This window comes from Vulpes vulpes, chromosome 2 (assembly GCF_048418805.1).
Source record: "Vulpes vulpes isolate BD-2025 chromosome 2, VulVul3, whole genome shotgun sequence".
Classification (NCBI taxonomy): domain Eukaryota; kingdom Metazoa; phylum Chordata; class Mammalia; order Carnivora; family Canidae; genus Vulpes; species Vulpes vulpes.
This window is the reverse complement of record NC_132781.1, coordinates 76,197,976-76,224,061: the sequence shown is the minus strand read 5'-3', so window position 1 is coordinate 76,224,061 and position 26,086 is coordinate 76,197,976. Positions and strand designations below refer to the sequence as shown.

Here is a 26,086-nt window from a genome sequence, read left to right as displayed (position 1 = left end):
TTTATATTTAATTCTGAATAAAAATATTACATTCTCTTGTAAAAATGGAAGCCTTTTAATTCCTTGATGTATGTAGAATATTCAGCCACATTCTTCCATTTTTCCTCAAAGATGTCTCATAATATATAATTCAGGATGTATTTATCATATTTTAGTTGTATTTTGAATATAACAAGTTTTAAGGGTGTTTTTCTCTTCATTTTGTTTAGTTTTTAAAGAACTGTAGTTAATCAGTTCGTTTACTGAACAGAGCAGTAACAAAGTGGAGTTTCGGGGTTCTGGAATGTGTTAAGTTGAATCATAGTAATTGACTTTTTGTAGGGCAAGAATGATCGAGTACTAGCAGTTTTGTATGGTTCAACCCAATATTTTCACTTAATGTGGAGGCAAGTAATATTGGAATATGGCTGTTTTCTTCAGAAATTAAAAAAAGTCATTAAAAAATTTAAGAAGTCACATTAGCTAGTACACTAAGGAGTCATTGGCCTTCATCTGTATTTATGTCTTTTGAGTAGGAAGGAAATCTTCCATCTACTTTAGTCTGGAAATATCAGGTGACTTTGATGGTACTGGGCCAGGGCCAGGTATAGATTATGAGACCCCTTTAGTCCTGTTCTGTAGATCTGTGTAGTTTTCACTATTCTTTACAGTATGCTGAAGATGAGGGCACAAATGCTGATGAGAGAGCAGGACACTCTACAGCCCCCCCACCCCCACCCCATGCAGTAGACTTCTGCAATGACTGATATGAGCACTGAAGACGAAGACAGTAGAAGACAGCCCTCATTTACGCTATGGGTCTTTTGTCCATGAAGGTCACAACTTTCAAAGTTCTATTATTTCTTAGGTCTTCATGGAAGTTCTGGGAAATTAACTGGATCTACTTCTAGTCTAAATAAACTCAGCGTTCAGAGTTCAGGGAATCGCAGATCTCAGTCATCTTCTTTGTTGGATATGGGAAACATGTCTGCCTCTGATCTCGATGTTGCTGACAGGACCAAATTTGATAAGGTAAAATAAAGGAACAAATATGTCTTAAATATTAACATTCGTTTTCTAACAGCAGTTATTGCTTTAAGTATGTTTGAGGATTTGGGCTTTGTTGACTCTGAATTAACCATATCTTACTTTTGAATTCTGAATCTGAAAAAAATACTAATCAGATGGCAACTGAATTGTGTGTTATCAATTCATTGATATAACAGCTTTATTAGAATTTATTATAAATCATTACATGAAAAAATAAATAATTAAGTGCTTGCATCTCTAAGTTCTTTGAGCCAACTACAAAGAAAAGAGGAAATAACAGTTTTTATGAAGCTAAACTGTTCTCTGCAATGCATTAAATTTAAAAAGTTTATCTCTGTGTTCCTCTTTGCAGATTTCAAGTGAATCATTATTGTAAGTTTTATTTTAGGTATGCCTGGCCCTGTTAAGCCTTGATACTTCTGCATCATCCTATCAATCTTGGAGTAGTTGCTTTTGGGATTCTATTGAGATTATAGATAAAACATCTATGGTCCCTACAGAAAAGTGAATTAAATGTGGCAGTTTTTTAAGCATTTGATGCAGTTCATTTTTGTTTTCTTCAGATCTTTGAACAGGTACTAAGTGAACTAGAGCCCTTGTGTCTGGCAGAACAGGACTTCATAAGTAAATTTTTCAAACTACAGCAACATCAAAGTATGCCTGGAACTATGGTATGGCTCACATTTATTTATTGGCTAATATTTATAAAAAAATAATAATAATAATATTTATGATCTGTAGTATAATTAGCCTAATTAATTTATTGTCACAATTTCAATATCAGAAGAGAAAAAATAAAAAATTCACAGTATAAGGATTTTTTCAGTAGTTTTTATCATACCAGAAGATAATAAAAAAACAGTGATAGTTAGAGTTTGAGCATCAGATTTAATACTCTAGACTGTCCTCTAAATTAGTGAGGGGAAAATGTTTGAATTTACTTTGTAATAAATATTATTCAAAAAGCAATTTTAGCATAAAGAAAAAATATAATTGCCAAAAAAAAAAGATATTTCAGGGTATATACCATGGTCTAGCAAAAAAAAAAAAAAAAAAAGGAAGAAGAATTGAAGAAAGAAACAAGCCCCAAATCTGAATCTTTCCTATGTCTTTGTTACTAACTAGCCATGAGACTTTAAACCAATTATTTAATCCCTAGTTTTCTTTATCTGTACAATGAATATAATAATCCCTATTCAGCATGCCTCTCAGGTGGCACAAATGTAAGAAATGAGAGACTGCTGCAATATTTTGAAAAACTTAAAAGCACAATGCAAATAAAGTGATTTTTTAAATTAAAGTCATCTTGGGATGCCTGGCTGGCTCAGTTGATAGAGCATTATGTCTCTTGATCTTGGGGCTATGAGTTTGAGCCCCATGTTGAGTGTAAAGCTTACTTGAAAAAATATAAGGTCATCTTAAAAAAACAGAGTCAACATATAAAAAGCAATCATAAAATGAATTTGCTGTTATAGATGATGGTGGTAGTAAGTTGGCTTGTTAGCCTAAGAATTCTTTTAGGACTTTATTTATTTATTTATTTATTATTTATTTATTTATTTATTTATTTATTTATTTAACAGAGAGCATAAGCAGGGGGAGCACAGGCAGAGGGAGAGGGAGAAACAGGCTCCCCACTGAGCAGGGAGCCCCTTGCCTTGTGGGGCTCCATCCCAGGACCCCGGGATCATGACCTGAGGCAAAGGTAGAGGCTTAACCAGTTGAGCCACCCAGGTGCCCCTCTAAAGGTTTTTAATAGCATTTTTTTTTTAATGCCAGAGTTTTATTTGAATGATTAATGAGATTTCTTTAATTTTTAAAATTCTCTCTTAAAAGTTGTTTCTGGGTTTTTTTGAGCTACCTTCCCCCCATTCCCACAGCCCCTCAGAGCCTTCTGTAATTTCTCTGTCTACACTTTCCCTTCATGGGACATACAAGCCTATCTTCTCAGCCCACAATAATTCTCAGATAAAATCTAAGAACAAAACATTTTATAAACATTCTTAAACAACATACTAAATTATATAGTTTTATCAGTAATACTACCTTTAAAAATCATTATTTTTCATAATCTATTCTCTCCTAGGAATTTTAAGACTGAGCAGGCTTTTGCTATATAAACTAGTCAAATTGTTGGTCTTTTATTATGTAAAGTACCTGAATAATTTTTGCAGACTGAAGCAGAGGACCTCGATGGAGGACCATTTTCCCGGCAACATAATGCTGGTGTGCCACTGCCTGTTTCATCTGAGTATGTATTTGTTACTATCCGTTGTTTATTTTGAAGGGAAGAAGGAGTACTGTTCACTGAGGAGCCAGATGATTCTGGTATTTTACAACACTCAGAACACTGACATGTCTGCCCAGTGCCTTAAAGGTCTGAGTTGAAATTCGTCCTGTTGTCTGACCCTTTAGCTCTTTTTTGCTGTAGTGATCACACACACACACACACAAAAATGCAATCAATTTTAATGTTTGCTGGTAAGAAGTAGCATTTGAATTGCAGGATATTTCTCAGAAATTACAAAGCACATTTCAGGATCCAGCTTTACACATGATATAGTTATATTTTGAGTAATAAAACTTCAAAAAATATTTTTATGTTGGAAACTGCTGTATGATGAAATTGTTCATCATGAATGGACATTTTTAATTAAGGTATAAAATTTTAGTTATTTTGTGTATATACTGTAGATTAAAGTTAAAAATAAAGATTAAAGTTACAGAAACCTGTAATAAATTCCTATACTTTGTGTGTTTTCTGAACAGGAAAGATATGATCCGTCAAATGATGATTAAAATATTTCGCTGCATTGAGCCAGAACTGAACAACCTAATTGCATTAGGAGATAAAATTGATAGTTTTAACTCCCTTTACATGCTTGTCAAGATGAGTCATCATGTGTGGACTGCACAAAATGTAGACCCTGCTTCTTTTCTGAGTACGACATTAGGAAATGTTTTGGTGACTGTCAAAAGGAACTTTGACAAATGCATTGTAAGTTTGTTTTTTTTTAATCACTTAGAATTCTAATCATTGCAAAAAATAGGTAAATGTATTTAAATCAAGAGATTTCCAGTTTTTCATTGGAGGATCTACTATTTCCATCCCTCAGAGTCCTGAAGCAGAGTGTTGGCTGCAATTTATGTGAACAGAGTTAGTTGGGTCCTACAGTGGCAGCCATTTCCCCTTCTGTACTTTGTATGAATCTTGGCAAGTTCTGGAGTAAGTGGCACTGAGGTAGCAGCTGCTTGAGAGGTCTACTAGGTGACTGAAATCTCAGTTAACTGATTAGTGATCATAGATCACATAAAACAATTGAAACTATCATTTGGATTTATTGTTGTTCTTTTTTAAATATGTTCTAATAGGAAAATTAATAATTGGATTATTTTAATTGTTTAAATTATTGACTTAATTAGTTTTAGTTTACTCACTTAATAGCATTAATTAATAATTATATTGCTTTATTTTAAGCATCCATTGTTCTTTGGGACACCTGGGTGGTGCAGTTGGTTAAGCATCTGACTCTTGGTTTCCACTCAGTTTGTGATCTCAGGGTCCTGAGATGGAGCCCTACATTGAGCTCTGGGCTCAGTGCCCTCCTTCACCCCCCCCAAATAAATAAATAAATCTTTTTTTTTTTTAATTCTTTTTAAAAAAATAGAGAGTACATTTTTCATATAATAACTTCCAGCAATCATTATGTTCTTCCTTCTAATAGGAAAGAAAAATCATTAACAACTTTATTTTTGTTCACTAGGTTTTGGTAAGCTTGTAGATATGATTTGGGCTGGGCCAGGTTCTAAAATCAAAGCTCCTAGTTAGTGTGTAAAAGTGGATGTCTATCATCTGAATATTTCTACTATGTAACTTCCAAGTTATATCCAGCTCTTGAATATCCATAAAATAATAGGAGATAAAAATATTAAGGGCAGTTAAAATCCACATCATTTTTATACTTTTGGAAAATATTTATTGAGTTTTTAGAGTATAAAGGCAACCTACGTTACCTATAGAAACCTAAATGTCACCTCAATAGACTTGTTAGTCCTCTCCTTACCACATGATTTCTCTTGGTATTTGAAATACTATGAAATTTGACCCTTATCCTCTTCCCTCTCCCACCTTCTCCGTTGGTGATACTAAACCTAGAGGATCTGACTGCAAGCTGAGAACCAAAGGGAGAATGAAGAGCGGCCAAAGGCTAAGATAATGAGTCCCATGTGACCCAGTACGAACACTAAATCATGAGACACTGTACATTTCCAGACTATGAAGGCTTTGTTGCTTTTATTAGTAAAATATAACTTTATATAATGCCTGTCAATCCAACACAACATAATTGTTGAAAGTATAGGATGTAGTATCAGGTAGAGGTAGATGTGGGTTCAAATAAAGTGCTTATTAGCACACACTGCCTTGCATAGAAGTAAGGCCTTAGTGATAGCTCATAATGGTGGTGCTGCTGCCGCCGTGGTGGCAAATAATAATAGTTTATTAAAGAATGTTCATGTTATTCAAGACAGAACAGTGGAAAAACAAAGTAAAATTAACTTAGAGTTAATAAACTCAGTATTTTCTCATAAAATCTAAAGGATTTTTCTTTTGTCACTAAAGGGACATCTCTCTGTGTCCTATTTTAACTCCTGTCTTCTCACAGCTTCTGGTGATAGTGTGTACTCAGTACATTTTGGTATTTGGGACAAGACTAGGATCTAAGGCATGCCTTGAAAAGGTAGTGAATGGGCTTGTATTGACCCAAAAGCATGAATGTCAGATGGCTGTAGCAAATGGAACAGATAGCACCTGAGTTTGGTTCTTTCACCTAGTGGCCAAGCTCAGAGTATCTGCTGTTCTTCAAAGAACACAACAAGACTAAGGAAGCTAGCGTAAATTGTGCTGGAGCTAGTTAGAAAGTGACAGGAGTGCCTGGGTGGCTCAGTCTGTTGAGTCTGCCTTCAGCTCCTGTCCTGATCCCAGAGTCCTGGGATGGAGCCGCACATGGCGCTCCTTGCTCAGCAGGGAGCCTGCTTCTCCCTCTCCCTCTCCCTACTGCTTCCCCTGCTTGTGCTCTTTCTCTATCAAATAAATAAATCTTAAAAAAAAAAAAATTAAGAAATCAAGTACTACCAAGTTGGGCCCATATATTCTAATCTGCATTTAATTTACTTTCCAAAATTCTTCACACAATAGTGATATGGATTTGTGCTCTTAAACCTTTGAGAATGATATGATTTGGTTAAATTGCCATGGATAAGGGATGGATAAGTAATATAGTGATGTGTGCCTTGCATCCAACTTGTAGTCTTAATCACTGAATAACCTCTATGTCGAGTAATCTGCTGCAAATAATGCATACATTGAGCTTGAGAGAAATTTTGCTTTTATAAGATTTAGTTCATTGATGGCTTTTCTTTTGAGAGAAAGAGCATACACACATGTGTGTGAGTTGAAAGGAAGGGGCAGAGGGAGAGAGAGAGAGAGGGAGAGAATGTTAAGCAGGCTCTAAGCCTAGCACAGAGCCCAACACAGGACTCAGTCTTATGACCCTGAGATCATGACCTGAGCCAAAACCAAGAAGCCAATGGCTAACTGACTTGAGCCACCCAAGCACACTCATGGCTCATTTCTTAAATAAATGCATTGTTTTTTTCTTCTACCAATTACAACCAAGCATCATTTAGGATTTTTTTTTTTTTCATTTAGGATATTTCCTGTTAATGTTTAAGTATATTCGGGCTATAATTATATCCTGTGCATTTAAATGGCACACTGAAGAAAAATCCTCATGTAGCTTAATAACAGCCATAGACCAGCATTCATAAATTAGTGCTTACTGTATACCAGGCACTGTTCTAAGCACCTTGCACCTATTAACCTCATCTGATCTTCACAACTTCCTCTCCTCTACATAAGATAGATTCTGAGGGGTTGTGTTATTTTTCCCAGGTCAACAGTAAAGAGTGATGGAATTAGTATTCATACCCAGTCTTTTTCCAGCACCTACAGTCTTACACTACCCTCTATTACTGCATCCATTTTTACTTCTCACAATTACCAATACTGATGCAGTGGAACACCTCATAGTATTCTTCAGGTTCACTTGGTCCACACTACTGCAATAAAGCAAGGATCACAATAAAGCAAGGATCACAATAAAGCAAGGAGTTATTGAAATGAAGTTAATTCAGATGAATTTTTTGGTCTCTCAGTACATATAAAAGTTATGTTTATATTATACTGTAGTCTATTGGTGTTCAGTAGCATTATGTCTAAAAAACAATGTACATAACTGAATTTAGAAATACTTTATTGCCAAGAAATGCTAAGCATCATTTGAGCTTTCAGTGGGTCATAATCTTTTTGCCGATGGAAGGTCTTCACTCCATGTTAATGGCTGCTGGCTGATCGGGGAGGTGGTTGCTGAAGGTTGGGTTGGCTGTGGCAATTTCTTAAAATAAGACAATAATGATGTTTGCCCCATAAATCAACTCTTCTTTTCAGAAACAGTTTCTCTGTAGCATGCAAAGATATTTGATAACATTTTGCCCACAGCAGAACTTCTCTCAGAATTGGGGATAATCCTCTCACACCCTGCCACTGCTTTGTCAACTAAATTTATGTAATATTCTAAATCTCTTGTTGTCATTTCAACAGTCTTCACAGCCTCTTCACCAAGAATAGGTTCCCTCTCAAGAAACCACTTTCTTGAGCATATGGGTGGCTCAGTGGTTGAGCATCTGCCTTTGGCTCAGGTCATGATCCTGGAGTCCTGGAATTGAGTCCTGCATCAGGCTCCCCACAGGGAGCCTACTTTTCCCTCTGCCTATGTCTCTGCCTCTCTCATTAATTAATTAATTAATTAATTAATTAATAAAAAGGAAACTACTTTCCTGACTCATCCATAAGAAGCAACTCCTCATCTATTAAAGTTATATCATGAGGTTGCAGCAATTCCAGTCCCATGTTCAGGCTCCCCTCCTAATTCTAGTTCCACTACATCTGCAGTTACTACCTCTACTGAAGTCTTGAACCCCTCAAAGTCCTCCATGAGGCTTAGAAACCTGTTCATGTTGATACTTTGACCTCTTCTCATGAAACACAAATGTTCTTAATGGCATCTAGAATGGTGAAATGCTTTCCAGAAGGTTTTTACTTTATTTTGCCCAGATCCATCAGAGGAATCACTACTTATGACAGCTTAGCCTTACAAAATATTTTTCTTAAATAATAAAACTTGAAAGTTGAAAAGACTCCTTGATCCATGGGCTGCAGAATGGGTGTTGTGTTAGCAAACATGTAAACAACATTAAATCTCATTGTCCATCCCCATCAGAGCTCTTGGGTAGCCAGGTACATTGTCAATGAGCAGTAATATTTTTAAATCTTTTTTTCTGAATAGTAGGTCTCACCAGTGGGCTTGAAACAGTCAATAAATCATGTTATCAACAGCTGAGCTGCCATCCAGATTTTGTTGTTCTATTTATAGAGCACAAGCAAAGTAAATTTAGCATAATTCTTAAGGGCCCTAGGATTTGGGGAATAGTTAATGAGCATTGGCTTCAACTTAAAGTCACCAGCTACATTAGCCCATAACAAATGAGTCAGTGTGTCCCCTGAAGTTTTGAAGCCAGGCATTGACATCTCTAGCTTTGAAAATCCTAGATGGCATCTTCCCCCAAAATATGGCTGTTTTGTCTATATTGAAAATCTGTTGCTTAGTGTAGTCATCTTGATTAATTATCTTAACTAGATCTGAGTAGCTTGCTGCAGCTTCACCATCAGCACTTGCTCCTTCACCTTGCACTTTATGTTATGGAGATGGCTTCTTAAACCCCATGAACCAACCTTTGCTAGCGTCAGACTTTTCCTCTGCACCTTCCTTCCCTTCTCTCAGCCTTCATGGAAAAGAGGGCCTTGCTCTGGATTGGGCTTTTTGGCTTAAGGGAGTAGTATGGGCTGGTTTGGTCTTCTATCCTGACCTCAAAACTTTCTCCATATGAGCAAGAAGACTGTTTTGCTTTCTTATCATTTGCGTGTTCACTGGAGTTTTAATTTCCTTTAAAAAGTTTCTTGTGCATTCACAACTTGACTGTTTGGCACAAGAGGCCTAGCTTTTGGCCTGCCAGCTTTTCACACGCCTTCCTCACTAAGCTTAATCATTTTTTAGCTATTGATTTAAAGTAAGAGGCATGAGACCCTTTCTTTCACTTGAGCACTTAGAGGCCATTATAGGGCTATTAATTGGCCTCATGCCAATACTGTATTTCAGGGAATAAAACTGTTTCTGGACCTAAGCAGAGGGAGAGAGCTGGGGGAATGGCTGATTGATGGAGCTGTCTGAATACACACATTTATTGATTAAGTTTGCCATCTTATATGGGCACAGTTTGTGGCACCCCAAACAAATCACTGGTCACAGATCGCCATAACAAATAATAATGGAAAAGTTTGATATATTGCCAAACAGTTACCACAGTGTCACATGGACTTGCCAGTGCAGGATGGCCACAGACCTTCAATTGATAAGAATTTTTTTTTTAATTCTTTTAATGCAGTATCTGTGAACTGTAATAAAGTGAATTGCAATAACAGGGGTGTGCTGTAATAGTTAAGATAGTATCAAATGGTTGACAGTACTCCATGGGACTTGCTATACTAATGCCTGTAGCCTACAAATCACTACTTTTTTTTTAAGCCACATGTCATGATTTTCAAGTTACATCCTCAAAATCATTTATGAAATTCTAGATAGAAGTAAAAATGTTTAGTAGTATTTGGCAGTGTAATTCTAACCTAGGTCCTTTGAGAAGTACACAGAACCATAATTGAATTCATGAATCTTTTTGGACCCAAATATCTAGGTTTTGTCTATATGAGACATCCCTTTTGTATTTTGTCACCATCATCCACAAGCACTGTGCTGAAATAAGTAGAGTAAGTAGAAAACGTAACTAATAGATACATGGCAAACTATATAGTGTATACCCATTGTAGAAATGCCTGTTCTCCCTCTCTGTTTTTATATCCAGAAATTAAAGAACTGGTCTTTCTAAGCACAGATTTTAGGCTAATGAAAATTGGAAATGACTATGATTCCAAACTAGGCCACATGGCCACCAATTAGAAATAACCTAGAGAAATCCTGTGCATGCTCTGGTATCTACTCTGCCTTAAAATGAACAATTGCCTTATACTTCTCTTTCATGAATAATAGAACTATAGCTTGTTTTCACTTTGAACAAAAACTTGATTGTAGCTTGTTTTAAATAATTTAGCTTTTTTCCTCGACTCTATTTTCTTAAAATATATGTACTTTTGAAGCACTCGCCAGTTGGTTAAAGCTTCTGACTCTTGATTTCAGCTCAAGTCATGATCTCAGGGTTGTGAGTTCGAGCCCCACATTGGGCTACATGCTTAAGATTCTCTGTCTCTCTCTGCCCCTCATCCTCTTTCTCTCTCTGTCTCTCCTTCCCTAACAACAAAAAATATGTATGTACTTTTTAATATATAAAAATAGTGTTTCTTAGTTATCCCTATTATATTAATCTGTAATTAGTAAACATCCAAAATGTTTGAGGTACTAAATTATGTCCTGCCTCTATGATGTATATGTTTGCTTATGATTATATTACTTATAAGTTGCTTGGCTATTTCTCCCCCTTGCTTTCTGCCTAACTGTAGAGTAACCAAATAAGGCAAATGGAAGAAGTAAAAATCTCAAAGAAGAGTAAAGTAGGAATTCTTCCATTTGTTGCTGAATTTGAAGAATTTGCTGGACTCGCAGAATCGATTTTTAAAAATGCTGAACGTCGTGGAGATCTAGATAAAGCATATACTAAACTTATCAGAGGAGTATTTGTTAATGGTAAGCTTTTGTTATGTTCTAAAGAATTTTTTCATTGTTTTCAGTATTTATGGTAACTCAAGTTGGAGGATATGTGTATTATTTTATAGATATGTTTATTTTCCATATTCTGTCGTCTTTTTTAAGTTTTCTGAAAGTAGATATTTCTTGAACCTGAAAAATAAGCAGTACATAAAACCTATTCATATTCATCAGGAACCACTTCTGTCTTAAGGTTCATTTGGGATTATCACTATGCAAAATTGGAATTCCTTTTTTAATCACAAAAATTGACCTTTTTAAAAAAATTTTTTCAATGTTTTTGACAAAATGAAATACTTATTACACATTTAATATATCTCAGGTAATTGGTTAAGATATAAGGAAGTCCTATATAATCAAATAATGACAATGAATAAAATAATAGAAAAGAAAGAAAACACATGAAAAAAGTTCAACTTTCCTACTAAGGAATATATATTGGTTTGAGTTTATCAAACAAAAAAAATTTTTTTAAAGATTTATTTATAGAGATTAGATTTATTTATAAATGAGATTTAAATTTATATAGATTTATTTATAAATGAGATTTAAAATCTCATTCTTTTAAGTTAAAAAAAAATTTTTTTTAAATATTTTTTTTTAATTTTTTTAATTTTTATTTATTTATGATAATCACACACACACACACACACACACACACAGAGATATATATAGAGAGAGGCAGAGACATAGACAGAGGGAGAAGCAGGCTCCATGCACCGGGAGCCCGACGTGGGATTTGATCCCGGGTCTCCAGGATCGCGCCCTGGGCCAAAGGCAGGCGCCAAACCGCTGCGCCACCCAGGGATCCCTATTCATGAATTTTAAAAGCTAAAATAATTGACAGAAATTAGAATCATCTTACCAATTACATATAACATTTTCAATGGAAGCAGATCTAGAGGAAAAATAGATAAATTACATGATTGACTGTATGGTTGATATTTCTTTTAAAATTCAAAGTAGCTTTGGGACATGTGGGTGGCTCAGTTGGTTAAGCATCACTCTCAATCTCAGCTCAGGTCTGTATTTTAGGGGCATGAGTTCAAACCCTGCACTGGGCTCCATGCTGGGTATGGAGCCTACTTAAAAAAAAAAGAAAGAAAAATTTATTTCAAAGTAGATTTGCTTCATCTGACTATAAAGTAATATATGCTCATTATATACCCCCTGAAATCAAAAAACAGATTTTAAAAATGAAGAAGAAAATAAAGATAATTTGTAATTTCATCAGGCAGAGATAACATTTAATTTTTGCCATTCTAAACTTTTCAGTATTTCTTCTTCGTGTATATGTGCTTATTGTGTGTATGTGTGTGTGTTCTTGAATATGAAAGTTCTTATCATACCTTGCACTCTGTTTTGGAATCTGCTCCTCTATAATTCTAATGCTTTCCTTGTCAATTTATATTGCAGCTATAATCATTTTTAATGATTACATAGTATTTCATATATCATTTATCAAATCTATTAATAGGCATTTAGTTTGTTTCCAGTTTTTTGCATATATTTTTGGATTCTTGTCGAGTAATTTCCTTGGAGTAAATTACTAGAAATGGAATTACCAGGTCAGAAGGTTTGCATATATCTCAAGGCATTTGCCAAACTGCCTCACAGAGAGGTTATACCAGTTTAGTATTCTAGCAGTTGGTGAAAGTTTTCATCACATCTCATTAATGCTGAATATCAGTAAGTATTATCAGTTTTTATTCTTTGTCAGCCTAATAGACTAAAATTGATTTTGTTGGTATTTTTTTTATCATGCAGGAGCTTTAAATTTTCATGTCAGATTTATCCAGCTTTCCTTTTATGATTTCTAAGTTTTGGACCATTTGTAAAAATGTCATGCTATCACAAAATCATTTTTTTAATTAGCTTTATTTGCCTTAATACTTATGATTATATTTATTTGCTTATTTCGTATGTAATTACTTGAGCAATTTAGAATTTGTTTGGCTGAAAATGAGAAATAGGAATCCAGATTTATTAGTGTATTCAAAAAGTCCAGCTAGTTGTCCTTACACATTTTGAGTAATTCATCATTTCTCCACTGATTTGAAAAGCCACTTTTATTATATATAACACTTCCATATATATATGTATGACTATTTCAGAGTGATTTTTTTATTAGGGCTAGGTACATATGAAGACCCTTCCATATGTTTTATTAGGTCCACAAATGTGTTCCGTCTTAAACTTACAAATGAAAAAATCATGTAAATATTTTTATAGCTAATATTCATGTCAGGATTTTTTTTTTCTTTTTTGATTTCAGTGGAGAAAGTAGCAAATGAAAGCCAGAAGACCCCCAGGGATGTAGTTATGATGGAAAATTTTCACCATATTTTTGCAACACTTTCTCGTTTGAAAATCTCATGTCTAGAAGCTGAAAAAAAAGAAGCCAAACAAAAATACACAGATCACCTTCAGTCTTACGTCATTTACTCTTTAGGACAACCTCTTGAAAAACTAAATGTAAGTATATTTTCATTCAGTATTATATTCCTGATTTTGAACCTCTATACATATATTTACATATAAAAACACAATTAGACATTCATCCTAAATTTGGTCATGTATTGATGTGAAGGATAAGGAAGGGACCCAGGTATCAAAGGTTCCAGTGTACTAAGATGCTGCTAGATGCTTTATACGTTATTTCTTTTAATTCTTGTAAACAAAGACATATGATAATGTAGTATCAACCCATTTTACGTATGAAGAAACTGAAAGTAAATAAACTTGCTTGAAGTTATAATAATGGGCAAGTAGGAAAGCTGGGGGATGAACCTAGATTAGGCATTATACAGATGCTCGTATTTCATACCTCTCAAATGGCTGATCTTTAACCTTAGCTCAGATGAAGATTTCAAAAACTTAATCAAGAGAAAAGGAAAACCAAAAATTGTTTTTTTCATTGCCTTTTTCTTTCCCTTCCTTTCTTGAACTGAGTCATTCCTCAGAGCATATTTGATTGTTGAAATTATGGATGTTTTGGGGGCACCTTACTGGCTCAGTCAGTTCAGCCTCTGACTCTTGGTTTCAGCTCAGGTTGAAACCAAGCTCAGGGTTTGTGAGACCAAGCTCCACATCAGGCTCTGCACTCAGCAGAAATCTGCTTGAGTATTCTCTCCCTCTGCCCCTCCCCCCCTTGCATGCTCTATAAATGAATGAATGAATGAAATCTTTAAAATGCGTATATATATATATACACATATATATATATATATATATATATATATATATATATATATATCTGTTGTCAGCAACAAACACTTTTTTTTTTTAATTTTTATTTATTTATGATAGTCACAGAGAGAGAGAGAGAGAGAGAGAGAGAGGCAGAGACAGAAGCAGGCTCCATGCACCGGGAGCCCGATGTGGGATTCGATCCTGGGTCTCCAGGATCGCGCCCTGGGCCAAAGGCAGGCGCCAAACCGCTGCGCCACCCAGGGATCCCAGCAACAAACACTTAAAAGATATTTAATCAAATACAGAACCAATTCTTTCTAAAGCTTAAGAATTTAGATATTCCTTTAGGGTAAAAGGAATCTAAATCCTGCATGATATTTAACTGCAACATCAGAGGCATTCCCTGTAAAACCAAATTTAAAGCAGAAACATTGCTGGATCCTTTTAATATTTAACATTGTTATGGAAGCTCTAGTCAATGCAGTAAGACCTGAACATAAATAAAAGATATATAAAGGATAATCAATGGGACACCTGGATGGCTCAGTTAGGTAGGCATCTGACTCTTGACTTTAGCTCAGATCATCTCAAGGTCATGAGATCACGCCCCTATATCAGGCTCTGTGCTGCGAGTATAGCCTACTTAAGATTCTCTCTCTCAAAAAAAAAAAAAAAAAGAGATACTCTCTCTCTTTCCCTCTGCCCCTCCCCTCCCTGCTCACATACACAGGCCTGTTCTCTGTCTCCTCTCTCTCTAAAAAAATGAAAGGAGAGTCAAGATTAAAATTACCTGTATATGATAGGTTGAAATTACTGACCTATGATAAAGTAGCAGGATTCAAAATAAATATATAAAGAACCAATTTATTTCCTGTATGTCATAATAACTAAAAGTGCATGTAGAAACAAAATTTTAAAGTACCAGGACTTTAAATAATTGTCAAAACAATTATTAGCAAAAACATAATGATGATAATTTAATGAAGAACAAACAGTAATTGTCAAGAAAATTTTAGAGAAAAGTAATGAGAGAGTGTAAGCTCTTCAGTATTAGATTATACTGTATAGTGGTCAGATAAAGGCATGCCAATCAATGAAACTGCATATTTAAAAAACAAATACATTTTAAAGACAACCTGAGATGAATATTTGTAACAATCTAGTAGTCAGGAATATAAAATATAGAATACCTTGTTAAAATCTATACGAAAACTACTAAGACCCCCATAAATGGATAAAGGTTCTGAATATACTATGAATATATGAGTATACTCCTATACTATGAAATATATGAAAGCTGGTTAACTACATTTATAGCCAAAGAATTGTGAAATAAAACAACAAATAAATCTTTTTCACTCATCAAGCTGCAGTGATTTCTTTAAATTGTGATAATGCTGATGATAATATGGTAAACAGTAGTCTCATGAACTGTTGACAGAAATATAAATTGATTGAACTTTCCTGAGAAGCAATTTATGTATATGAAGAACTTTCAGAATACTTGAAATTATACTTCTCAACTGAGGAATTATAGAAATTCATGCTAAAAAGTAATCAGTAATGTGGGTAAATAGTTATGTATGAAAGATATTTTTGACAACTGTGTTTACAATAAATTTAATCTGAGTAGATTTTGCCAACTCTGAAAAAAAGTGAAAAATGTTAAATATTCAATAATGAAGAAATGGATGTATAAATTGTAGTTCAAAAAAATTATAGTTCAGCCATTAGATGAAATATTATGCAGCCATTAAAATTTATACTTTGGAAAAAACATAAATATTACATGGAAAATACAACATATATTATAATTTCATTTATGTATTCACATCAAAAGACTAGAAGGAGGGGCACCTGGCTGCTTCAGTTGGTAGAGCATTCAACTCTTGATCTTGGGGTTGTGAGTTCAAGCCCTAATTGTATGTAGAGACTACTTTAAAAAAATAGAGTGTTTAAAAAAAAAGACATAGAAGGAAATCTAATATGTTAACACTGATTATCTCTGAGTGGAATAATAGCTGATTGTTATTTTATCCTTTATACTTTTACATATTTTCTGAGTTTTACACTGTGAATAAATACTACTTTTAAGTATGGTTTTTAAAATTTATTTAAATGATAATAAAAGCAAGGCTTAACCAGTATTTCTTTTTATTAAGTTTTATTTTTATCTATTTATTTTAGTTTCTTTTCTTCTTTGTAGTTTCAAGTTTTTATTTAAATTCCAGTTGACATAGAATGTAATATTGGTTTCAGGTGTAGAATTTAATAATTCATTACTTACGTACAACAGTGCACATCACAGCAAGTACCCTCCTTAATACATGTCACCCATTTACCCCATCCCCCACCTAGCTCCCCTCCAGCCACCCTCAGTGTGTTCTCTGTAGTTAAGAGTCTCTCATGGTTTGCTTCTCTTTCCCCCCTGACATGTTCATTTGTTTGTTTCTTCCATATGAGAAACTTCCTCCTCTGTAAACCAGGGTAGTAACAATAATGCCTTCCTCATAAGTTTCTTGTGAGGATTAAAGGAGTGCATATATGTAAGGTGCTTAGAACATTTGACATAGTAAGCACTCATTACATTTTAGCTATTATTTTATCTATTACAATATCCAATACAGATGTGTATATGCACAACTATGCATGGAACTAAGACTAGCAATTAAATGAAATCCAACAGTTAATCCTTAAATTTCATTTCAGATAAAAGTTTAAAAATTTATCTCAAATTGATGATACAAAACATAGCTTGAAGCCATGAAGGAAATTAAGATGAAATAGATGGATTATATACAATCTAAGGATTTATGGTTTAGCATATGGAAGTTTCTACATATGGAAGTTTCTCTGACTTACTTCCTTTAGCATAATACTCTCTAGCTTCATCCACATTGTTGCAAATGGCAGGATTACTTTTTTATGGCTGAATAATATTCCATTGTATATGTATACCACATTTTCTTTTTTATTTCCTTGAAGCACTTCTTTGAAGGCGTTGAAGCTCGAGTAGCACAGGGTATAAGAGAGGAGGAAGTAAGCTATCAACTTGCGTTTAACAAACAAGAACTTCGTAAAGTCATTAAAGAGTATCCTGGAAAGGAAGTGAAAAAAGGTCTAGATAACCTCTACAAGAAGGTTGATAAACATTTATGTGAAGAGGAAAACTTACTTCAGGTATGCTTAGTTCTGTTAACCACCCTAGAGTGTACAGCTTTATGTATATTGCTTTTCTCCAAAAGAGTCCTCTAGAAAGGCTACAGATTTTCTAATTGTAGTGCAGGAGGAAATTTCCATAAAGTACAGACCAGATTAATGAGTTGTAAGGAACAAAGGAATAATATTTATAAGTATATATGGCTATTCCTGCTTATTTTATATTTCTGCTTTATTGTTTTGAGGCATTAGTTTTTCTTTTGTTTGGGAGTAAGGCAGGGGGTTTTTTAGGCTTTTTGTTTGTTTTTTACAGTTGAGAGTAACTGAATGGAATAGAGTATACTACAGTGGAATGATTTAAGCATGGGAACCAGAGTTAGAAACAGGTTCATAATTTGGCTCCAGGTTAAGCTGTATGACTTTGGGCAAGTCATTTAACCTCTCTGAGCCTCAGTTTTCATATTTGAAAAGTGGAAATGATACCTCTTTCATATAGTGGATACTACTATTATTGTCATTGCCATTTTATAGATGAGAAAATTAAAGCTTGGAGAAGTGGAGTAACATGACCAAGAACCCATAGTTAATGGATGGTAGAGTCAGATTTAAATCCCAAACTGAGCCATACTGAAAGGCCCAGAGATGAGTGAGAATAATTCTGGCTTCAACATCATCAAAGCCTTTATGAGGGCTATTGCATTTGTGTTCGCCTGTGAAAGTCAGATAGTTGCGGCAGGTAGAAGAAATACCAAAGGCTAAAGATGTAAGGCAAAAAGTATATTATTTAGTAAGTAGACTTAAGGTGACAGGAATTTAGGATTTATGGGATTTAGCGTTTACAAGGAAAAATCCTAGAATACATTCCCTCATCTATCGGGTAGTGATGATGGTCATAGCACCCACCCTCACCAGGTAGTCATGAGACTTAAATAGGATAATGCATATATAAAGCACTTTGTACTGTACTGATAAAAAGTAAGTATCAAAAAATGTCACCTGTTGTTATTAGCTAATATGTCAACGTATATATCAGATTCTGTCCTGATAGTTTATTTACATAGTAGTTTCTACTGCTAAACCATAAATCCTTAGATTGTATATAATCCATCTATTTCATCTTAATTTCCTTCATGGCTTCAAGCTATGTTTTGTATCATCAATTTGAGATAAATTTTTAAACTTTTATCTGAAATGAAATTTAAGGATTAACTGTTGGATTTCATTTAATTGCTAGTCTTAGTTCCATGCATAGTTGTGCATATACACATCTGTATTGGATATTGTAATAGATAAAATAATAGCTAAAATGTAATGAGTGCTTACTATGTCAAATGTTCTAAGCACCTTACATACATGCACTCCTTTAATCCTCACAAGAAACTTATGAGGAAGGCATTATTGTTACTACCCTGGTTTACAGAGGAGGAACTTGAGACCCAGAGCAGTGATGTAACATATTCAAGATCACATATCTTGTATGTAGAAGGAGCAAAGATGCATGTTCTTACCCATGACACTCTGCTAAATTCTTAGAATATGTCCTGACATTATTTCTACATACTTGATTATATATTTCCATTGGTAATTTAATGACTTTGTTTTCATTTTTGTAATAGGTGGTGTGGCACTCTATGCAAGATGAATTTATACGCCAATACAAACACTTCGAAGGTTTGATAGCTCGCTGTTACCCTGGTTCTGGCGTTACAATGGAATTCACTATTCAGGACATTCTAGATTATTGTTCCAGCATTGCACAGTCCCACTAAAAAGAAGAGATAAATGAAAGAAGTGTCTACTATTTTATGTATATGTATATTTATATCTTCTTTTCATATACATATATATGAAAAGAAAAGCAAAGATTTAGGTGCTAGGGAGCCCTTGTTGCTTTAACTCAACAGATTAGGCAGGAGGAATGGTTATATACAACTTTCCTTATTTGTGTAACTAATAACATGAGACCTGCCTGTTGCAGGTGGTCACTTGGATATGTGTGCTAACAGGGGCATGTGAAAGGAAGAACAGCAAATTAAGTGTCCCTGAAAGTGACAGAACCATACTTTTGACAAGTTTATTTAATTCATTGTGGTAGAAAAGGTACAGTTCCAATAAATGTATCATTTAAATTTTTAAAAATTAAAAAAACTTCTGAAAGAAGAAAAGATAAATGAAAAAAGCACTCTGAGTACACCAGATGTTATTCGAAATTTTCAAGTAACTTTTTGAGAACCCAGACTTGAAACTTTATGCATTATTAAGTGTCAGATAAATGGGTAATACCATACTACAAATATTCAAGAGCAAAAGTACCAACTTATTTAGCAGTTTTAGTTGCCCAATAGGTTGTGTACTAACTTGAAACATTTCTCTCATCATAAAATGCCTTTAAACATTTTTCTATAACTGAACAGAAAGTTTTCTTTATTGCCTAGTTTCTTGTATTTGAGAATGGTTATCCTATGTGTAAGGCATTAGGAGTTCTTCCATTGCCATTAATTCACTATTGCTTACAAATCATGTAACTACTAAAATATTGTACAGAATTTTTTTCCCTCTGTCTAATTAGTGTGTATATGGATAAGGGATCTTGTGATGATCACTTGTAAACTTGGATTTTGAGAATTATGTGATTCTGTGTGGCAAAAAATCTGAAATAAAGAAATTTTCCAAAAAAAATAATTTTTTCAGAAAAGTTAAAATATGATATCATTCTCAGATCTGTTATTTGCTGTTTTTTTGTATAAAAGCAAATTTTTACAAGATCAACATACAAAAATTACATGTTCATTTACCACAAAACACTTAAAAGTATAATAAGAGGGACATCCCAGGTGGCTCAGCGGTTTAGCACCGCCTTCGGTCCAGGGTGTGATCCTGGAGTCCCAGGATCGAATCCCACGTCAGGCTTCCTGCATGGAGCCTGTTTCTCCCTCTGCCTGTGTCTCTGCCTCTCTCTCTCTCTCTCTCTCTCTCTGTGTGTGTGTGTGTGTGTGTGTCTCGAATAAGGAAATAAAATCTTTTTTAAAAAAGTATAAGAAAAATATCAAAAATATTTAGTATTTAGATCTAAATCTAAGAAAGCATTGTACTATGGACTGAATTGTGCCTTATGAAAATTCATATGTGGAGCCCCTAGTCTTCCCCCACAATAGTGCAACTGTATTAGAAATAAGGCCTATAGGGAGTGGTTGAGGTTTAATGAGATTATAAGGATATTGCCCTGGTCCAACAAAACTGGTGCCCTTTTAAGAAAACACCATGCTCTTTGCCATGTGAAAACACAGCAAAAAGGCAGCCATTTACAGGCCAGAGAGAGAACTCACTAGAATTCAACCATGCTGACGCCCTGATCTTGGACTTTTCTGCCTCCAAAACTGAGAAAATAAATTTCTGTTAGTTAACTCACTCAATCTATAGTATTTTATTATGGTAGCCTGAGCTAATAATACAAGATGTAGGGATGCCTGGGTGGCTCAGTGGTTGAGCGCCTGCCTTCGGCTCAGGGCGTGATCCCCAGGTCCTGGGATCAAGTCCCACATCGGGCTCCCTGCATGGAGCCTGCTTCTCCCTCTGCCTGTGTCTCTGCCTTCTCTCTGTGTCTCTCATGTGAATAAAATCTTTTAAAAAATAATAATACAAGATTTATAAGACCTTTAGGAAGAAAGTTACAAACTATTGAAAGATATTAAAGAAAGTCTAAATAAGTGGAGGACTATTTTATGCTAACACAGTAGACATGGCAGTAATTCTCAAATTTAGAGATTCAGTACAGATTTCCAATTTCCAGTACCACTGCATAAGAAACTTGGAAGTCCCCTCTCCATTCTAACAAAAAAGCTGAACAAACTGAAAAAATCAACTTTTCTTAGATTTATAAAAGAAGTGAGGCCACAGGGCAAACCACTGCCACAATTGGAGAGATGCAACTGGAGAATACAGAGAATCACAACTTACTAGAGCAGAAACCCACAAGCTGAAACGTACACAGAAACCAGTGTCCAGATAGGGAAAACTAAACTATAATTGACAAATTGCTTGAGGCTGAGTGTAGGTAAGTGAGAAACAATCCCACCACCACATTACTAAAAGCCTATTTACAGCAGTTCCTTTTACCTAGCACATCTGGCTAGCAAGGAAAAAAATCATAAGACATATTAAAGGCAAAAAAAAATTCTTTTCAAAGATTTTATTTATTTATTCACAAAAAGATACAGAGAAAAGCAGAGATACAGGCAGAGGGAGAAGCAGTCTCCCTGCAGGGAGCCTGATGAGGGACTTGATCCCAGGACTCTGGGATCACACCCTGAGCCAAAGGCAGACACTCAACCACTGATTCACTCAGGTACCCCCCCCCCAAAAAAAACAATTTAAAGAGACATAGCAAACATCAGAACAAAACTCAGATATGACAGAATTTTTGGAATTATCAGAGCAGCAATTTAAAATAACTATAATTAATATGATAAGTGCTCTCATGGATAAAGTAGAGTGCAGGCAAGAACAGATGGACAACATAAGCAAAGATGGAAATTCTTTTTAAAAACCCAGAGGAAATCATAGTGATCGAAACCCTGTAACAGACAGTGAATGCCCTTAATGGGCTTCTGAGGACACAGCTGAGGAAAGAATCTCTGAGTTCGAGGATATCTTAATAGAAACCTCCAAAACCAAAAACAAAAGAGAACAAAGACTAGAAGGGGAAAAAATATATATATCTAAGGACTGGGACAAGTACAAAGGGTATAAAATGCATGTAATGGGAATACCGTAAAGAGAATAAAGAAAGGAACAGAAGAAATATTTTTTAAAAATAACAATTGAGAAATTCCCTGAGTTAGTCTGACACCAAACCACAGATCCAGGAAGCTGTTCCAGAAAACAAGCAGGATGAATGCCCCAAAAGCCGTATCTACACATAATCATTTTCAAACTTCAGAAAATGAAAGATTTTTTTAAAACCCTGAAATAAGTCAGAGTAAAAAGAAAAAAGACTTCAGTTCTAGAGGAATAAGGATAAAAATGGCATTCAATTTCTCAGAAACCAGACAAGAAGAGAGTGGAGTGAAATATTTAAAGTATTGAGAGAAAAAAAAACCCACCAACCTAAAATTCTATACCCTGTGAAATTATCCTTCAAAAGTGAAGGCAAGATAGACTCTCTCTGATGAGCAAAAATTGGAATTTGTTGCCAGTAGACTTGTCTTGCAGCAAATATTAAAAGAACTTGAGGTACGTGGGTGGCTTAGCTCTTGATTTCACCTCAGGTCATGTGATCTCAGGGTTGTCAGATTGAGGCCCACATGAGACTCTGCACTCTGTGCGGAGTCTGCTTAAGATTCTATCCCTCTCCTCGCCCTCCAACTCATGTACTCACTCTTTCTCAAATAATAAATCTTTAAAAAAAAAAACTTTTTTAGAAGGAACACGGTACAGGTGAGAAATTCAAAAATCTACATAAAGAAAGGAAGAACTGGGTAGCCCTGGTGGCGCAGCGGTTTAGCGCTGCCTGCGGCCTGGGGTGTGATCCTGGAGACCCGGGATCAAGTCCCACGGGCTTCCTGCACGGAGCCTGCTTCTCCCTCTGTGTCTCTGCCTCTCTCTTGCTCTCCCTGAATGAATAAATAAATAAATCTTTAAAAAAAAAAAGAAAACACCAGAGGAGGAATGCATGAAGGTAAAATAAAAGCTTATTTTTTCTTGTTCTTAACTGATGTAACAGTTTGTTCAAAATAATAGCAACAATGTATTCAATTATTTATGTGTGTGTGTGTGTATGTGTGTGTGTGTGTGTGTGTGTGTATGCTTAATGTATAAGTGAAACGAATGAAGGCATGTCTCTGTGTCACAATAACTTGGAATATTTCAATCTTTTTCATTATTGTGTTTGTTATGATGAACTGGGATCAGTGATTATAACTCACTGAAAGCTCAGATAATGGTTAGCATCTTTTAGCAATAAAGTATTCTTGAAGGTATATACATTATTTTTCTAGACATAATGTTATTGCACACTTAAAACTACAATAGAGTATAAACATCACTTTTATATACACTGGGAAGCCAAAAATTCATTGGACTCACTTTATTGTGATATTTGTTTTATTACAGTGATCTGAAACAAAACCTGCAATGTTCCCAAGGTATGCCTATATGTGTGGTCTACAAGAAATCCACTTTAAATATAAAGACATATATAGATTAAAAGTAAGTGGACAAAAGAAGCACCTGGCTGGCTCAGTTGGTGGAGCATGTGACTCTTGGTCTTGGGGTTGTGAGTTCAAGCCCCATGTTGGGTGTAGAGACTACTTAAAATCATTAGAGGTTCCTGGTTGGTTCAGTCAGTTAGGTGTCTACCTTAGGTTTGGGTCATGGTCCCGGGGTCCTGGGGTCAAGCCCTGAGTCAAGCTCCCTGCTTGGTGGGGAGCCTGCTACTACCTCTCCCTCTGACTCTCCTCCCATTCATGCTCTCTCTCTCTCTCTCTCTCTCTCTCTCTAAAGAATAAATTTAAAAACCTTTTAAAAAAATAAAATCTTTGAAAAGTAAATAGATGAGAGATACATCATGCTAACATTAATCAAAGCAGAAGTAAATATATTAATTTCAGACAGCAAACTGCAGAGTAAGGAAAGTTATCAGGGATAAAGGGCATTTTATAATGACAAGTCAATTCTCCAACAAGACCTAAAAATCCTTAACATGTATACATATAACAACAAAGCAATTTGACGTGGATGGAACTGGAGGGTATTATGCTGAGTGCAGTAAGTCAATCGGAGAAGGACAAACAGTGTATGTTCTCATTCATTTGGGGAATATAAATAATAGTGAAAGGGAATATAAGGGAAGGGAGAAGAAATGTGTGGGAAATATCAGGAGGGGAGACAGAACATAAAGACTCCTAACTCTGGGAAACGAACTAGGGGTGGTGGAAGGGGAGGAGGGTGGGGGGTGGGGGGGAATGGGTGACGGGCACTGAGGGGGACACTTGACGGGATGAGCACTGGGTGTTTTTCTGTATGTTGGTAAATTGAACACCAATAAAAATTAATTTATTAAAAAAATAAATAAATAAAGCTCAAAGGAGGTTATGAAAAAAAAAACAACAACAAAGCATTAAAATCCATGAGGCAAAAAGTGAGAGAACTGCAAGGAGAAATAGATGACTCCACTATTATTGTTGGAGACTTAAACACACCACTATTAGAAATGGACAGATCCAACAGGCAGAAAAACAAAGTCATAACTGAACTCAACATCATCAATCAATTGGATATAATGGACGTCTTTAGACCACTTCAGCAACAGCAAAATGCACATTTTTCTCAAGATCATATGGAACATTCACCAAGATAGACCACATTCTGCACCCTAAAGTATGCCTTGATAAATTTTTAAAAAAATAGAAATGACATAGTGTCTGCCCTCAGAACAGAATGGAATTAAGCTAAAAATAATGGAAAGGTAGGTAAGTCCTAAAATACTTGGGGGTAAAAAATTCAGTCCAATCCCAGTCAAAGTCACAATTGTTTCAGTTTGGTTTTATTTCCATGGGAAAGTACAATCACTTCAACAATTTGACACTATCTAGTAAAGTTAAAGATGCGTGTAACTTATGACTCAGCACTTCATTCCCAAGCCGGTGCTCCACAGTAATAGATCTCACCCCTAACTACTATGGTATGCTTGTAAAATACCGATGTCTGGGCCCCAGCTCCAGATATTACATTTCAATTCAGTGTGAAACCTAGGCACCTGTATCATTTAAAAGCATCCCAGTGATTCTGGTACTCAGTGAGTATTGAGAATCACTGCGATCAAAAAACTCACTTACTTGGGCATTAGTACAGTCTTAACAAACACGTTAACAACACTGTTCGTAGTAGCAGAAAAACTACAAACAACCCAAATGTCCATCAACAGTAGAATTAAAGTATATTCATTCAATGAAATGCCAATGTGGCAGTGCAAATGAGTGAATCTTAGCTCCACACAACTGTGTACATAAGCACCAGGAAAATAATGTCAGATGAAAAAAGTGAGTCACAGAAGAATGCATACAATATAATTCTATTAATATAAAATTCAAAAGCCTTCAAAATTAAACACTATGTTGTTTAGAGTCAGAAATATGGTAAAATTAAAGAAAAGCAGGGGGGAAATGGCAAAATTCTGGAGAGATGACTGAGGGACAGGAAGGGAAGGATCGGTATCTGGCAGGTATGCTTAGGATTCTAAAGGCATATCATAATGTTCTTAAACTGGGCAGTGGTACATGGATTTTATTGTATCATGATTCTTCATTCCTTACATATATACCTTATAAATCTTTTGTCAGTTCAAACATTTAACTTAAAAACTTTAGTTTTTTAACTTAAACACTTTAAATCAGATTTGTATGTTGTCCATCTTTATTGATATACAATAAAACCTGAACATTTATAGGTAACAATTTGGAGCCAAAGGAAACCCAGTGACTTGATCAAGGTCCAAGGCAAGTATTAACAGAATTGATACTTCATATGACACCCAACTCCCTCTCAAAGTTCTGGACTTTCTTTTTCTCTACTATGAACAGGAATGATACAGATACAAAAATACATCACATCTAAGGGCCAAACACTGTCTAATATCTCCAACTGGCAGGCAAAAGCCATGGATGACTCCCACCAGCCATAGTTTTCTGGACCTTAAAGATCTATACTACTCTTTGTTAGAAGAGAGAGACAGAAAGGAACACTGAACTCCTAAATAAAATACTGAAAATGATCATTTAAAGAATGACTATAGGTTAAAAAGAACTGAGAAAGTA

General features: G+C 35.1%; 1 protein-coding gene across 9 annotated transcripts in view; it reads left to right on the top strand.

The window, feature by feature from the left end:
* Positions 1 to 19,952, top strand: part of EXOC1 (exocyst complex component 1) — a 60,313-nt gene extending 40,361 nt beyond the window's left edge. For all 9 annotated transcript variants that reach the window (XM_026003588.2, XM_026003589.2, XM_026003590.2 and 6 more), the window contains 8 exons: positions 848 to 1,011; positions 1,593 to 1,700; positions 3,204 to 3,280; positions 3,799 to 4,027; positions 10,718 to 10,901; positions 13,198 to 13,397; positions 17,100 to 17,294; positions 18,890 to 19,952. In XM_026003588.2, coding sequence (XP_025859373.1) covers positions 848 to 1,011; positions 1,593 to 1,700; positions 3,204 to 3,280; positions 3,799 to 4,027; positions 10,718 to 10,901; positions 13,198 to 13,397; positions 17,100 to 17,294; positions 18,890 to 19,042 — 1,310 coding nt within the window. In that variant the 3' untranslated portion in view covers positions 19,043 to 19,952. The remainder of the gene's footprint in view (positions 1 to 847; positions 1,012 to 1,592; positions 1,701 to 3,203; positions 3,281 to 3,798; positions 4,028 to 10,717; positions 10,902 to 13,197; positions 13,398 to 17,099; positions 17,295 to 18,889) is intronic.
* Positions 19,953 to 26,086: the final 6,134 nt, after the last annotated feature.